Below are 16,230 nucleotides of genomic sequence, written 5' to 3' on the forward strand. Positions count from 1 at the left end.
TTCCCCATGTCCCCTGCTTCTAGGCCCTATTTCATATCCCTTCTGTGGTAGTGACCCAGTGGCCTTATAATTGTGAAGTTCCTTACTGCCTCCAGTAACTGTGAGCTCCTTGAAGCTGGGGACTGTGGCGTGTTGCAGTGTTTGAGTTGGGTCTGGATCCCTGCCCACCTCTCACAAGGCGTGGGACTGCTGGAAAGTGACTTCACCTTTTGGTCTCAGTGTTCTCATCTGCAGTATAGTTCTTTTCTCATAGGGACTTTTGGATGAGTAAATGAGATCCTGCTTATGGAGCGCTTAGCATGTTATCCTGTCCCAAGTAAGAACTCCCGTGAAGGGTAGCTGTCTCCCCATTGCCCAGCTGAGTGCCTGGAGGTTAGAAGGTGTTTAGAGGTGTTTAAATGAGTGAGTTGATATGATTGGCATGACAAGAGGTCTCTGCTTTTGGTGAGCCTGTGGGTTTTGTATTGTGAAACCCTGAGTATACAGAAGACCTGACTGTGCCCAGCTCACTTTTCTGTTCTCTCCTGAAGTTCTCCAGTACTGTTCTGCTTATAGGCCTCTCAGTCCTCTGTTTTATGTTTGTCTTGAACTCTCCAGTGTTGTCTTCCGAGTCAGACAAGGACCTCAGAGCCAAAACTGCTCCGATGACGACCTTTTCTGAGGATGCAGGTTGGTGCTCATATCCGTCTTCAACTCTGGGCTTAACAGGGTCAGAAGCAAAAGGAGGGCTTCCTTGTTAGATGTCCACCTGCGCTGTCTAGTACGCTAGCCGTTAGCCACAGATGGCTTTCGAGCACTTGAAGTGGAGCTGGTCCAGATCAAGATGTTCTGTAAATGTAAAATATACACTGGATCTTGAAGACTTAGTACTAAAAAAAGAATGGAAACAATGATTTTTATATTGATTGCATGTTGAAATGATAATATTTTAGATAGATTGGGTTAAATAAAATCTATTAAAAATAATTTCACTTGTTTCTTTTTACTTCTTTTTTGTGGGGCTACTAGAATGTTTAAAATTACATATGTGGCTCGCATTATATTTCTGTCGGACAGCACTAGTGAACACACCCAGTACACATCAGGTTCAGAGGGGATGGGACTCAGAGAAGCAGCACTGTATGGTGGAATTTGGGGATGGTAGATCTGGAACGATCATCTATTATAGCCCCCTTCTCTTTCAGTTGAGGAAATTGAGACCCAGAGGGGTGAAGAGATTTGCCCCGTCACAAAGCCTGAATAAGACCAAGGTCTCCTGACCCTCAAGTCTAGAGTTCCTTTCACTTCCCCAGGATTCTGCCTCACTTGCCCTAAAATCAGTCACTCTTGAAGTTCACTGTTAAAATGCAAGTGTGTCTGGGAGTGGTAACTTCAGTTGGGGTTGATTAGTTCTACAGGGTTGTGAGAGAATACGACATAGGACAGATGTTTAAAATTTTGGGGTGCTGAGGAGAGCAAGAATGGGTAATACTCCTCCGTTTGGTGGTCAGATGGGAGGCCGGGAAGGATGAGGTGAGGTGGAGAGGAGAAATTAGGCTACTGTGGGTCATCATAGGGATGGAGGTGGGTGGCTGCAGAACAGATGGTGCCAGAGGAGGATGTTGGATTCCGCCTCCAGAAGGGGAGTTTGAAGGGACTGAGGAATTATTTCATAGCTTTGTGCAGCTGTTTGCATGTGTCTGTATGCAGACTATTTTAAAAATATATTCGAGTTTTATATAAATGGTCCAAAATTCAAAAGTTGTAAGAGGGAAGTCATGGAAAAGAAAGTCTTTTTTCTACCCTGTTGACATCTCCCAGTTTCCTGCCCAGAGTCCACACCGGTGCCAGTCTGTCTATCCTTCCAGAGCTAATCTCTGGTAGCAAGCTTTCTCTTACACAAATGATGGCATACCACACTGCCACACTTTTTTTTTTTGAGGAAGATTAGTCCTGAGCTAACATCTGCCACCAGTCCTCCTCTTCTGAGGAAGACAGGCTCTGAGCTAACATCTGTGCCCATCTTCCTCTACTTTATAAGCGGGACACTGCCACAGCATGGCTTGACAAGCAATGCATAGATCGCACCCGGGATCTGAACCGGCGAACCCCAAGCTGCCGAAGAGGAACGTGTGAACTTAACTGCTGCGCCACCAGGTTGGCCCCTGTGCCACACATTTTAAAAAGTGTGCTTAATCTTGAATGTTTATTCCTCATCAGCTCATGTAGAGCTGCCTCGTTCTTGTTAGCTATGTGGTATTCCATTATATGAGAGGCTCACAGGGTATAAACCCTGCACCTTTTCTCTTTCTCTCTTTTTTTTTACTTTTTAAAAAATTGAGTTCATAATAGTTTACAACATTGCGAGGTTTCAGTTGTAGATTATTATTTGTCCATCACCATATAGGTGCTCCCCTTCACCTGCTCTGCCCTCCCCAGCCCCATAACTACTGAACTGTTCTCTTTGTCCGTGTGTTTGTTTATCTTCCATATATGAGTAAAACCACACGGTGTTTGTCTGTCTGGCTTATTTTGCTTAACATAATACCCTCCAGGTCCATCCATGTTGTTGTGAATGGGATGATTTTGTCTTTTTTATGGCTGAGTACTATTCCATTGTATATATATACACCGCGTCTTCTTTATCCAATCATTGGTTGATGGGCACTTGGGTTGCTTCCACGTCTTGGCTATTGTGAATAATGCTGCAATGAACACAGGGGTGCATAAGTCACTTTGAATTGTTGATTTCATGTTCTTTGGATAAATACCCAGCATTGGGTTAGCTGGGTCATATGCTATTTCTATTTTTAGTTTTTTGAGAAAGTTCCTTACTGTTTCCCTTAGTGGCTGCACCAGTTTGCATTCCCACCAGCAGTGTATGAGGGTTTTCTTTTCTCCACATCCTCTCCAACATTTGTTATTTTTAGTCTTGGTGATGATAGCCATTCTAATGTGGGTAAGGTGATATCTTAGTGTAGTTTTGATTTGCATTTTCTCTGATGATTAGTGATGTTGAACATCTTTTCAAGTGCCTATTGGCCATCTGTATATCTTCTTTGGAAAAATGTTCAGTTCCTCTGCCCACTTCTTTTGATTGGGTGGCTTGTTTTTTTGTTGTTGAGTTGTGTGAGTTCTTTATGTATTTTGGAAATTAACCCCTTGTCAGATATATGATTCGCAAATATTTTCTCCCAGCTGGTGGGTTGTCTTTTTTTTTTTTGTTCCTGGTTTCCTTTGCCTTGCAGAAGATTTTTAGTCTGACAAAGTCTTATTTGTTAATTTTGAGTAGACATGGTATTCGAAAAGATGCTGCTAAGACCAATGTCAAAAAGTGTACTGCCTGTATTTTCTACTAGGAGTTTTATGGTTTCATCTCTATAGGACATGAAATGCTTTCTGTTCATTCCAACAACCCTGTTAAAAAAAAACCCATGAAAATAAAATTATCTATATTTTCTGTTCGATATACATTGATTTTTTATTATAAATACATCTCTGTTACTTTGAGTTCTGCAGTTTTCTTCATTTAATATCATCATCTATTCAGTTTCCACCATCATCTGCTTCCTCACTATATGTCTGTGTTTCCTATGGCAGCTGTAAGAAATTGCCACAAACTATGGGGCTTAAAACAACAGAAATTTCTTCTCTCACAGTTCTGGAGCCCAGGAGTCCAAAATCCAGGTGTCTCTCTGAAGGCTCTGGGGAGAATCCTTCCTGTGGTCTTCCAGCCTCTGGTGGCTCTGAGGGTCCTTGGCTTGTGGCAGCATAACTCCAATCTCTGTCTCCATCTTCACTTGGCCTTCTTCTGTGTTTTTACGTCTTCTCCTTGTCTGTCTCTTATGAGGGCACTTGTCATCGAATTTAGGACCTACCCTAATCCAGGATGACCTCATCTTGAGATCCTTAATTACATCTGCAAAGACCCTCATTCCAAATAAGGTGACGGTCTGAGGTTCCAAGTGGACATATCTTCTGGGGGCCACAATTCAACCGCTGACTCCCTGTGCAGTATTTGTCAGCCATTTCATTTTTTTCCAGCTTTTTGCTAATATGAATAACAGCTCTAACAGATTGCATATGAAAATGCTGTAAAACAGCACTGTTATTTTCCTTGTGTGTTGTTTTCTTGGGATAGTTTTCCAAAGTGTATTTGCAACATAAATGGTGAGAAGAGTTTTCTAGCTCGTTTAACGTACTGCCAGGGGGTCGTCCAGAAAGACTGGATCACTTTGCAATTGCCATAGCAATAGGTGAAATAACTGAAAAAAAAAAAAGACAGTTCAACCAATTGTTTCAGTGTCTGACAGGAGGGAAATATCCAAGTGAAGAATTAACCCTATATAGAATACCAAGGCCTCAGGGAGAAGAAGATAATGACCCACCTGCTTTCTTTCCTCTGGAGCCACTTTATCCCAGACGATCTGGCAGCTGAAGCAGGTGGTTATTCCATCTGTAATAGAGCCTTAGAGGCAGTGAGGTTAAGGGCTTCAGTGCTGGCCTCTGATCAGCTTGACCAATTTATGAAGAAGAGTTTTTTCTTAGTTCCCCAACCTCAGCCTTCTCTGCACTTTGCTACTCTGTCCTTGACCCCCAACCTAATCACTCACTGCCTCACGTTCTCATTGCCTCATCTTTCTGCTGAGTTCTATGTTACTGACTAATGTTAGCCTAAAGGGGAGGTGAGTTTAACAAGGATCAAAAGCTGAAGCTATGAAGACAATGCTCTGAAAGGTGCCATTTCTGACATCAACCCGTTGGGAGGAGTGAGTGGAGGGAAGAATCGGGGCCAGTAGGAAAATATTGCCTTCCCCAATGTAAGACAAAACAACCCAGACTCTCCAAGGTTGATTTTGGAAGGACACCTGCCTGGAAGAAGGGCCGGCTGGATTATGTGGCTCCAAATTTGTCCCAAGATCACCTTTTCTTTGGTGGTCTCTTGATCATGGCTGCTGCAAGCACGCAGCCTTAAAAGGGGAACCACTTTATCTGTGATTACTGTGGCCAAAGATGCCCACCTTTTCTTTCTCTTAGTCCCCTGTAGCATATGAGAAACAAGCTTGGAATATTAATATTTAAATATGAGTGTACTTAAAACTAGGGGTAACCAAAGTAAAATAAATACAGCAAATACCTACATCTAGATAATCCGATTATCAAATGTAGTCTGCTCTCTCAAACTCACAGGCTCCCCTCAGCAGTGTGGGTGCTTGGAAATTAACATGTTTCATGCGTCTTTTCCTCTGGGCTCACGGTCTCCCTCCACATCGTAAACTCCATCTTTAACGCCTATCCACTGGAGCAGCAGCCTAGGAATGTGGAGTCTCAAAGTCTAAGCTAAGAGAATGAAGACAAGCCCTCTGTGTCTCAGGTTTGCCTTTCCAGTTCCAGTTTACAGGTGATGATGAAACATCTGAGCTCAGCTTCTGGGGTCAGACTCCCTGAGTGCAAACCCCAGGTCCATCTCTTACCAGTTGTGTAATCAGGAACAAGAGTTAACATTTCTAAATCTCAAAATGCTTCATCTGTAAAATGGAGATAATAGAAATTTTAATTTCAGAGGTTTGTTGTGAGGAGTAAAAGAGGTAAGCCCTTAGCACAGTGTTTGGCACCTAGAAAGTGTTCAGTGTTGGCATATTGTATAAATAACAGGTATATAAATATCATGAAGACCAACTCTTCTCCTGGGTGATTGATAGAAATTACCCCCTATGCAAATGGGTGTGGTTCAACTTTTTATAATTAGTGTATTGGAGAATATGACCCCATAGCACAAAAACTCATGCAAGAAGAAATACACTCACACATAGTACCTGGAATGTAGAGGAGGTGGAGTTATTTCTTTACAAGGCCTAAATCACACCGTGTGTGATTGCTTTCTCATAAATAGCCTGGATTTGACTCCAGTTTTACCACCTGCAAAAAGGGAACTGTATTTGTCAGGGTTCTCCAGAGAAATAGAACCAAGAGGAGATATATCCTGTTTATATCTATATCTATATCTATATCTGTATCTCTATAGGGAGAGGGAGAGAGAAGGAACTGGCTCATGTGATGATGGAGGCTGAGAAGTCCGAGATCTGCAGTCAGCAAGTTGGAGACCCAGGAGACCTGAGGGTGTAGGTTCCAGTCTGAGGTCAGGAGAAGACCGACGTCCCAGCTGAAGCAGGCAGGGAGGCAGCCTTCCCTCTGACTGGCCTTTTTGCTCTATTCAAGTCTTCCATTGATTGGATGAGGCCCACCCACCTTAGGGGGCCAATCTACTCGACTCAAATCTGTCGATTCAAATGTTACTCTCATTCAGAAACACCCTCACAGACACATCCAGAATAATGATTGACCAAATGTCTGGGCATCCTGTGGCCCAAGAAAGTTGACACATAAAATTTACCATCACAGGGACTATAAAAACGTGTCCTTCCTTCTTTCCAAACTTCTCAGGGAGAGAAGAAGTATCAATGAGATCTGGGTTGCCACAAGTCAAATAATTGTAAGACGGAGGACTTAAAAACCGAAAAGAAGTAAACATTTTTTTATTCCAAAGACTCTTAAGGCCACTGTCTTAGTCTGCTCCATAACAAAATACTGCACACTGGGGAGTTTAAACCACAGAAGGTAATTTTCTTACAGCTCTGCTGGCTGGGAGTCCAAGATAGGCCCAGCAGGGTCTGTGTCCGGTGAGGCCTCTATCCGTGGCTTGTAGACAACCACCTTCTCTCTGTGTCCTCATGTGGCCGTCCTCTGTGCATGTGCACTCCTGGGCTCTCATAAGGACATCAGTCCTACTGGAGCAGGGCCCCACTCTTATGACCTCATTTAACCTTAATTACCTCCTAAAGGCCTGTCTTTAAATACAGTCACACAGAGGTTTAGGGCTTCACCATATGAATTTTTTTGGAACCCAAAGATACTATATCCCACATCTATGTTGTAGCCATGGCTCCCTACAGCCCTAAACCCCATAAAGGGAAAGATGATGAAGTTCAAAGGGCATTATCATAAGGATAGGCAATCGAATACAATCATAATCACCAGCATTGTCATCATTTTTATCCCGAGACATTAAGAACCTGTTCATAATGTATTTGCTGGTTCATAAAGAGAACTTGAAAAATCAGTTTATTAAGCAATGTTTATTGAGTGTCTTTGATGCACTCAACTAGCTACTTTTGATAGAGAGGTCACTAAGATGAATAACACAACACTAGCCTTCAAGGTGTTCCAGTTTTGGAGGAACACTCGCACACTCCCACATATCTAGAATCCACCCCAAAACAGAAAGTGATAAATGTAATGGAAGAAGTAATAGAATGTGCTATGGGAGTCTGGAAGAGAGAGAAATATGTAGTTAATAATAGTCATCATCCCTTATTGAGCATTTACCATTTGCTTGGCAGTTAGCTTAATCATGATTCTCAATTTTCGGGATCTTACATTATAAGAAAGACAAAAATTCAACTCATAATTTACTAAGTACTCTGGGTATCAATGGGTAAAGCGCTGTGTTTGTGTTTGGTACTCTCTCAGATGCAAAGATGATTAAGACGTGCCCTGTCTTCTGGAAACTCATAGTATAAATAAAAAAATATACAAATGGGTAGTCAGCAGAACAAATTGCTACATAAATAAAGAAAAAAGTGTTCTCATTCTCTACTGGCCAGAGATAGGCATCTCTTAGGAACAGAAGAGAAGGTAGATCTGTGTCTGTGGCCTGAAAACTTGGAGTCACCACGTCCGGTTGGAGCAGCTCTGTGTGGCAGTGTCTTGCAGAAAAGCCATGAATTTCCCTGGAGTGACTTGGTTGGTGGTCAGGTGCCTGAGGAAGTGTGAGAGAAGGTGGAAGCAGGGTTACCAGTTTCAACATGGGTTGGCCCTGGTGGGGAATTTTGCAGTGAGTCCAAAAGACCATAATCATCCAGCCCACCACTAAACTGGGGGGAGGGGACAGGAATGTGGAGGAAGATTTAATAAAGTGGTCAAAATCTAAAGTGTGAAGTCGGACCCAGTTCCCCCTACTCCTCTCCAACTAGAGGGAGAGTAGGGGAAATCCCTTGCTCTTCAGCATCGTTTGTGGCCACCAAGAGGAGGTCCTATTACTGGCCAAAGAGGCAGCGAGAACTCTGATATCATCCTGTACGTTTTGGGCTTAAACGTAGGAAGAGGGGAGTGTGATAAGTGGATCAGGAAAGAGATTTGAAAATAACGGTGGAGAGGTGGTGCACACCGACAGAGTAGCTGAAACGGGAACAGGGGAAGTATGGAGCACCTGCTGTGTGCCGGGAGCTTTATGTACCTTAGCTCATTTGATTCTCCAAGGACCGGGTAGGCCTTGATGGAGGTAGAAACAGGCTTCCAGAGCAGCGGCTCAACAACTTGCTCACGCGAGCTGAGCCTGGAACCTGTTCCTCCTCCAGCGAGCCTGGCGCTATCCCCGCACTCTCCTGGGCTGAGGGTGACTGCAGTCAACGAATCTTCACCAGGTGCCTTTCCTGCCTGGGCCAGTCCTTCCCGGCGGCGCTAGTGTTTGACAGCAGGGAGAGAATGAAAGTCTGGGGAGCAATGAACATTTTGTCTAACAACATTAACACATTTCTTTCCTAAGCAGCTGGAATTACAATGGCCGATCTCACAGAGGGCAGGAGACGCTGTGGTAAAAAGACTGCCCCCGGGTGCGTCGGCGAGGAGCCCGCCGCGCAATTCGCACCGCGCACAGCACCGGCGATGGAGAGGCTGGACGGAGCAGGCCGGGCAGGGCCGGCGGGTGCCGGAGATTTGAGCCGCCGGTGGGGGCGGGAGGAGCAATTGTGACCCGCCGGGTCCCTCCCCTCCCCGGGCACTGTGATGCTGCAGGGCAGCTGCTGGCCCAGCATGTCTCTCCCCGTCCCCCTCCCGCCCAGTGTGTCACAACAGCGGAGGCGGCCGTATCTGGAGCAGTTGGGGTGGGCAGGCCCAGCGAGGAGGCGAGCCGGCGAGGAGAGCGGCCGCGATGGTGAGCTTTCTGGGGCTGGGGCTGGGGCAGAGGCCGGGTGCAGGGGCCCGGGGACCCGGGGCGCGGGGCAGGCGCCGAGCCGAGTGGAGAGCCGCGTCTTCGCGGGCTAACGGATCGAAGTCTCCCCGGGGGCGGTGTCCATTCAGGGTCGAGGGGGTCCGTACCCTCGGGCAGAGGACGCCTGGTGCCATTACCCTTTTCTGTAGAGGGAAAGTAGAGACCTGGGGTGAGTTGCCTCTCAAAGGGACCTAAGGGCGATTTGCGCAAGCGGGTGAGAGGAGGGAGGACATGGGGAACCAGGTGAAGAAGGGGTGAGATTCTGAGGGATCCCTGGACAGGCAGGCGGCTCAAGGACCAGGTGGGGAGAAAAGGGGGCACTCCAGGGATTCCAGATGGTTGGACTGGGCATGGGCAGCTGGGTATGTGGGCGCAGTCAGGTCCCCAAGCCCAGCCAAATGGGAGAGGGGACTCAGGGCATCTCAATCCCCCAGGCCTGGGGTCGTCCTCCTTGCTTGTCCAGGCCATCTGCTTGAGTTTGGGGCTCTTACAGCTTGAGGGCGCCCAGCTTCCCAGGCACCTGACACTCACGCCAACTCCCCAGTGTCCAGCGGTCAAAGTCAGAAGGACTTTGGCACACAGAAATCTCCCTCCTGAAAGGCAGGAGGCCTCAGACTTTTCATTTTGTTTCCTGCCTGCCTCAGGGGCTCTGCAGCGGCTCCTTTCCCCTCTCCGGCCTCTGTCTCCTTTCGCAGATGCGGATCTTACTTTCTGGAAAGGGCCTCTCCAAACTCCCCGGTTCCACCCTCTAGAGCCCCCTTTACCCTCCACATCTGGGGGTCTGTAAAATTCGCCTCCAGTCCACTTCTCTGTACTCCTGGAAACCCAGAGACCTTGCCTGGCATTTTGGCAGCAGGGAGGTGGGATGAAAAGGTGGGTGGGGGAAGGGGAGTGGGAGAAGCATGTCTGGCAGGCCAAGGTCAGTTCTCTGGGCACTCCTGCTGCAGGTGTCAGTGACCCAGCAGGCCAGGCGAGAACCCTCCCTCCTCCCCGGCCTCTGCTCATTTTGGAAAGTGCCCAGGGCTTTCTGGCTCTAGCCCCAGCTCTGCTGGTTCTAGCTCCAGGTCTGTCCAGCACTCTCCCTCTCCTGAGCATGCTTCCAGACATACCTGGGAGCTTGAAGAACCTGAGGAATATTGGGGAGAATGGCCAGAGGAATCCACTCCTGCCTGAGGTCGCTCGTGTGGGGGAGAACATGCCCAGAGCTGGGAGTTAAGAATTTTGGCTCCTGGCTCTGCAGCTAGCCGGTGACTTGGAGAAGGTCACTTAACCTCTCTGGACTGGTTTTTCTCATCTACAAAGTGAAGAGAGGTTATAGTTCAAATTTCCAAAGCTCTACCTAGTTTTACGGTTTTAAACTTTTTATTATGAAGAATTTCAAACATATACGAAAGGAGACAGAATGGTATAATGATATATGCATCATCTGATTTCAACAATTATCTAATTAGGTGAGTCTTGCTTCATTTATTCTCCTTTCCCTCTCTCCCCGTTATTTTGAAGCAAATCCTAAGCAGCACACTCAAGACCTGGTATTTAATATTTATAATGTCTAGCATATAGCTAGTGCTTTATAATTTTCAAAGTGCTTTCTCTTGCATGTTTTAATTTTCACTTGAATGCCATGGTGACTCTCAGAGTGGAGCCTGAAGGAAGCTTACAGGGGAGCCAAGGCTCACAGTTTGCCCTCTAAGTGAACTTTGGTGTGTCTTCAGTAGGCAGGTTTCTGAAAATACCTGGTAAATCAAAGTTTAAACAGTAAAACCTTATTTTAAATGTGCTAAAGAATTTGGATGTTTAATTGAAAACCTATACTTGAATATTTTGGAAAAAGGTATCTTATTTATTTTGAAACACTGAATTTTGTATGGCAGGTTCTATTTAGGACATTGACTTTCACAGGCAGTGTGTCCTGATGGGAAACATTTTTTTATGGAACATCCCCCACTCAGAGCACCTCTTTTTAAAAATCCCTTGACACATTGCTGAAAGGCTAGAATGGCACATCTATGAACCTAGACCCAAGGAATCCCACCCTCACAGAAAAGACTTTCCTTCCTCCCACAGGTCAAGTGTTAAGCAGCCACCCCCATGCTCTCCTTTCCTTGTGGGGGTTGGGGAGAGGGTGCTGCTGTGTTAACGAGAATTTGATTCAGCATTTCTGTAGGTTCTAGATAAGAAATTTACACCTAATCCTATAACTGAGCATTCCCATCTGCTCCCAGTGTCCCTCCAGTAAGCAGTCCTCCTGGGAACTGAGACTGTGACACGTTTTTTGGGAAGTGGTCTGGAGAATCCCGGCCAGGTGCTCAAGCCAAGCTCATATCAGTGACAGCAGGGCTAGAGAACGTTTCTGTGGTTTAGGAGGAGGTGAGAGCCTCTCACATAGCCTCCTTAACTGCATTTCTTCTGGACTGGGGAGCACCAGATGAGTTCAGATGGGAATAGGCATCAAATGGCAACAAAGAGCCTGCCTCTCCGCAAAAATGGGCAGCTAGAGACTAGGGGAGAGTGTTCTGGGGGTGAGATGGACACTGTTTCTATGTCTGCGGTCCTCTGCAAACTGCTGTTTGTAGGAAGGCGTGGCTGAGCTCTGCAGGGTTCATACTTAATTTCTGACCTCAGAGCTCTGCTTGGGGCACCCAAGGGGCTGCAGCTCACTGCTGCATCCTCCCTTCCCATCACTAAGTGTGAGTTCCCCAAGAAGTCATTGAGTACATGCCTCTGAGCAGCAGAGGAGCCCTGATGAGCAGACCCACTGCCCCCCAGCCATGGCTGGGGCAAAGGTACTGGGCAAATGAGAAGGAACTGGTAAGTTTTCATAGGAAGCTTCCAGGCTCAGGTCAGCCCCCGGCAGAGCTAGAGGGTCAGTGCTGTTGCTGAGTGTCCTTTCTGAGGGGACTCCTGAGTGACCTTAAAAATAATTTTTGCGGAGAAAATAGCTGGTGAATAGAGGGCCAGTGATGGGGGTGGGCGGGAGAAGGTGGCGCTCTTGGGGGAGCAGAAGTAGACCAACGATTCCTTTACTGTCTGTGGCCCTTGTGGTTATTTCCCCTGTTGGTGTCTTCCTGTTAGAAGTTCTCCCAGATAATGAGCTGTGGAAGAGAATGGGAAAGTGGAGTGGGCACTGGGCATCAGATTCAAACTCCTTAACTATCTCTTGCCCTTGCCCCTAATGTCAGCTAAGGCTCAAGGCCTTTTGACATCAAAGGGTCTCTTATGCTGGGAGTCTCCCCACCAAACCCCCCCATTCCTAAAGTGGGCGTCACAGCCCCTCGCTTGCTGCCCTAACTGTAGTGCTGATAATCGGAGCCCCTCCTGAGCCCCCTGCACTCACTCGTGTGAATTTAGGTGGACTCTTTGTTGTTGCTGTCTCTGGCTTGCTATCTATTCTTTGTTGGGAGTGGTTCCAAATATGCGCTAATTGAAGGGTTTTGAGCAGAGATAATTCAGTCTTTCATGAATCACATTTGTTCTCACTTTAATTATCCCTCTGTAACGCTGTGGATCTACTTTATAGTTACCATCTCTGCCCTAGATCCTAAAATTTACATGATTTATTATCCCAGCCTGAAAACTAGAAATAATTTGGTGTAATGAGAAAGCAACTGTGTAGCATCTGACCACAAAGGTGATCAGGGGACTGGTCTTAGGTTTTCACATAGCATACACTGTTGGTCTGTGAAGAAAGTTCCTTTCTTACATAATATACAGTTTTACGATACTTCAGAATGATTTTTAAAGCTGCAAAGCCTCCTTTTACAAAGGATCGTGATTAGGGGATCTTAGTCCTCTGAGAGCAAAGCAACAGGGAAAGACTAATATTAAAATAGAAATAATGTAAGATTGACATAAGGAAAGGTTTCTTGCAGTGGAATTATAAAAGGGCTGTAAAGTTCTAGAATTTCTTTTTTTGATGTTCTGTAAAACCCAGGCTCCCTTCCCCACGCATGATGGTTGTGGGTGGCATGGTTGTCTCATCTGCTCTGCCCTTCATGAGCCCACGCTTCAGACACACTGAGCAGTTTGTGGGACCTGCCCTGAATTTTCCTGACTCTTCTTCACACTGCTTCTAAACCCAACAGAAAAGACTGTGTTGGCATGTCTGCGTTTCTCAAGGTCTCCGCAAATGTTCCTCCTTCAGGAAACCAAGCCAGGAGTTGTTTGTTCTCCTTTGAACTCCTGCTGCCTCTTAGGCACTGGCCACTCTCCTTGTTAAGTAGATCGTAGCCTCTCAGGGCAGGGTTTTCCTTCCCGTTCCCCCGTGTTGACTGGGAACCTGCTGCGTTCCAGCTCCGTGCCCGATGCTGGGGTTCAGTGAGGAAACAAGGCTTCCTTGCCCAGGACAGGACTTACTGTCTCTCCTAGGAAAGTCAGAAAATAGAATGTGACCATAATGTGGGAGCACACAGTAGGGTCTATGCTGGTTGTGCTGGATCCAGACTTCCTGTACAAAGTGACATTTAATGAGAGACCTGATGATTGAAGAGGAGTTAGCCCAGTACCTTTCAGTGCCTTCTTGCATGTAGTAACACAGTCAGTATTTGCTGTAGGAATGAACAGAGGAGGTATCCTTTGTGGCTGGCCCAGCACTAGGTCTGTGTGAGTGAGTGTCATACTTTTCTTGAGAAGAGGAACTCCTCTGTTAGATCTCTCCATCTCCCTCATCTTCACCCCCTGGACTGCTTGGCAGAGGGGCTCCAGCAGCACCCAGGGGACCCCCTTCCCCTTACACGGTCCCAGGAGCATAGAACTGATCTGAGCTCTATGAGCTCAGATTCAAAATTAGAACTGAGAGACAGAAACACTATGAGAAAGTATAAGTTCTGATTGTGGGAGAGGGGAATCTGAAATATGAGTATGGAGCGAATGTATGACTTAAATATCCTCTGCTGGGTCAGCTTACTCTCTGCACGTCCCTGCGTACAACCAGCCCTGAGAAACAGATTCCTGGTTCTATCAGAGAAGGATGACTCATTTTCCAAGAGGCTGCCACCAGGAGCCACTCTGTTTCTCTCTGCACTGGAGCTTTTCTATATGAGTTTGGCCTTGTGCTACACCATCAGACTGCCTCCATGGAGTCGGCACCCCGGGGCCCTGGAAGTTCAGAGTGCAAGTGAGGCAGGAGGCTGTGTGGTGTAAAGGATAGAACTCAGGCCGAGGTCAGAAGGCCTGGGTCCCAGTCCAGGCTTTTTTGCTACAGAGCTGTGAATCTGTCGCTTTACCTTCCTGAGCCTCAGCCTTTTCATCTCTAAAATAACGTGGTGGGAATAATATTCGGTGATCCATGAGGCTAGTCCAGTTCTAGTATCCTAAACACTCTGAGCTAACATGACAACCCTGGTTATGACAGATGGATGACCGTTCTTGGGCATGAGGGCTGGCCTCCCGAAGCTCTCAGTACTAGGTCTGCTCTGTGTCTATCTGTGTAGAACGTGCAGGCAGGCGGATGGCGACGGTGATCAGGCAGAGTGGCTGGAGAAGGCTAGCTCAGTGTCTGAGCGAGGAGCTTTGCACTGCTCCTTGTTCCCTGCCTGGGAGCAGGTGCAAAAGGGGTGTCGCATTAGAATGCTGAGGGTATGCATTGATCCGAGCGCCCATGAGGGCTCATGTAACCTTTTATTTCACTTGTGATTTCTTCAAGTAACTTTAAAAGTCTTGTTTGCCCTGCTAAAATAGGCTCTTAGTAAATGTTGGTTGAATAAATGACAGAGTGAAATGGGACAGGAAGTGCCTGGGCCCTTCAGGATAAGGTAACTATGGTGAGTGGTGTCCTTACCTCTGCTCTTCCTCTAGCTCCTGTCTTTAATTTTTTTCTTTTTAGTATGAAAATTTTCAAACCTTCAGAAACATATAGTAGTATAATGCCACCCATATATCTGTCACATAGATTTGATGATAATTATTATTTTTCTGCCATATTTACTTAACTGCTGTTTGTTGAAGTATTTTAAAGTAAAATACAGACATCATGGCATTTTACCCCAAATGTTTCAGAAGCAACTCTAAAAAGTAAGGACATTTTCATACTGAACTACACTTTCATTATCATACTTACAAAATTAATCACTTTCTCTATTTGTTCCCCAAATATTTTGATTTGTTCATACCAGAATTCAAAGTCCACATACTGCCTGTGGATGTTATTTCTTAAGTTTCTTTTGATATGAAACAGTGCTCCCCTCACCTTTCCTTTTCGTGAGTTAAAAAGATTGGATCAATTATCCTGTAGAATGTCCCACCTTCTGGATTTATTGTTTTCTCATGATGTCACTTACTTATCCCTCTAATCCCTGTATTTTCTATAAAGTGGAAGCCAAATCTAATGGGTTGAATAGATTAAGGCTGAGTAGTTTTGACAAGAATTCCTCATGGGTAGTGGTGTGTGTGTCATACTGCATCACACTGGGTGGTCCTTCGTGTCTGCTTTTCTCATTATTAGTGGTTTTAAGATTGAACCCAGTGTTAGGCTGGTGACCACTGTAGTTACTTTCTCTCCTGTGACTTGTAAGTAACAATGATCCTTTGGTGTTATGTGAATATCCAGTTCCCCATTAACCTTGCACTTAGTGGTGTTGGCATCCTTGTCCAAATCAATTATCTAATTAGAAACTGTAATATGGCAGTATTTCTTAAGATATCATTCCTTCTACATTGATTAACCAACACTTTTCTGTTAAAAAAAAGAGCCTTCTCTCATCAACAGGACTGTTTGGATGGGGACAAATAAGTTTTTTTCTGGGGGTTTTCTTTTTTAACAACACTAAGAACTTGTGGATTTTTGTATACATCCTGTTTTGGTCAAGTAACATTATTTTTCTTTTTGATGCTCAGACTGTTTCACCTTTGCCAGTGGGAGCCTCTTCAAGTTGGTTTCTGAGATCTTTTGACATCAACCCGGTCCGTGTTATCTTTCGGGCTTTCAGGAACTGTAAGATGTTCCAGGCTCATCTTGTACATTCTTTGCCCCAGACCTAGAAACCTCCATTTCTCCAAGGAGCCCTGGATCCTGTTAGTGGGGAATGGTGTTGAGAGACCTTCCTCTTCTCTCTTTTTTTTCTTAAAGGTTGGTACCTGAGCTAACATCTGTTGCCAATCTTCTTTTTTTCCTTCTTCTCCCCAAAGCCCCTCAGTACATAGTTGTATATTCTAGTTGTAGGTCCTTCTGGTTGTGCTATGTGGGATGCCGCCTCAGCATGGCT

At 45.8% G+C, this 16,230-nt stretch overlaps 1 protein-coding gene and 1 long non-coding RNA gene across 3 annotated transcripts in view; one reads left to right on the forward strand and one right to left on the reverse strand.

Annotated features, from left to right (window-relative positions):
* Window positions 1–16,230, forward strand: part of LOC124243158 (tubulin alpha-8 chain) — a 28,431-nt gene that overhangs the window by 2,126 nt on the left and 10,075 nt on the right. Inside the window, exon 1 of one of the 2 annotated variants that reach the window (XM_046668751.1) lies at window positions 8,492–8,971. The exons of the other annotated variant lie outside the window; for it this stretch is intronic. Within the exon in view, the coding sequence (XP_046524707.1) occupies window positions 8,969–8,971 (3 nt within the window). The 5' untranslated portion in view covers window positions 8,492–8,968. Of the gene's footprint in view, window positions 1–8,491; window positions 8,972–16,230 lie in introns of those variants that run through there. 2 annotated transcript variants of the gene reach the window in all.
* LOC124243207 (uncharacterized) overlaps window positions 6,034–16,230 on the reverse strand; it is a 34,941-nt gene continuing 24,744 nt past the window's right edge. Inside the window, exons 2-5 of the long non-coding RNA XR_006889648.1 lie at window positions 10,138–10,322; window positions 9,136–9,171; window positions 8,276–8,499; window positions 6,034–7,798 (exon numbers count right to left, since the gene is read on the reverse strand). This is a non-coding gene — a long non-coding RNA (uncharacterized LOC124243207). The remainder of the gene's footprint in view (window positions 7,799–8,275; window positions 8,500–9,135; window positions 9,172–10,137; window positions 10,323–16,230) is intronic.

Source organism: Equus quagga, chromosome 1, assembly GCF_021613505.1.
Source record: "Equus quagga isolate Etosha38 chromosome 1, UCLA_HA_Equagga_1.0, whole genome shotgun sequence".
Classification (NCBI taxonomy): Eukaryota; Metazoa; Chordata; class Mammalia; order Perissodactyla; family Equidae; genus Equus; species Equus quagga.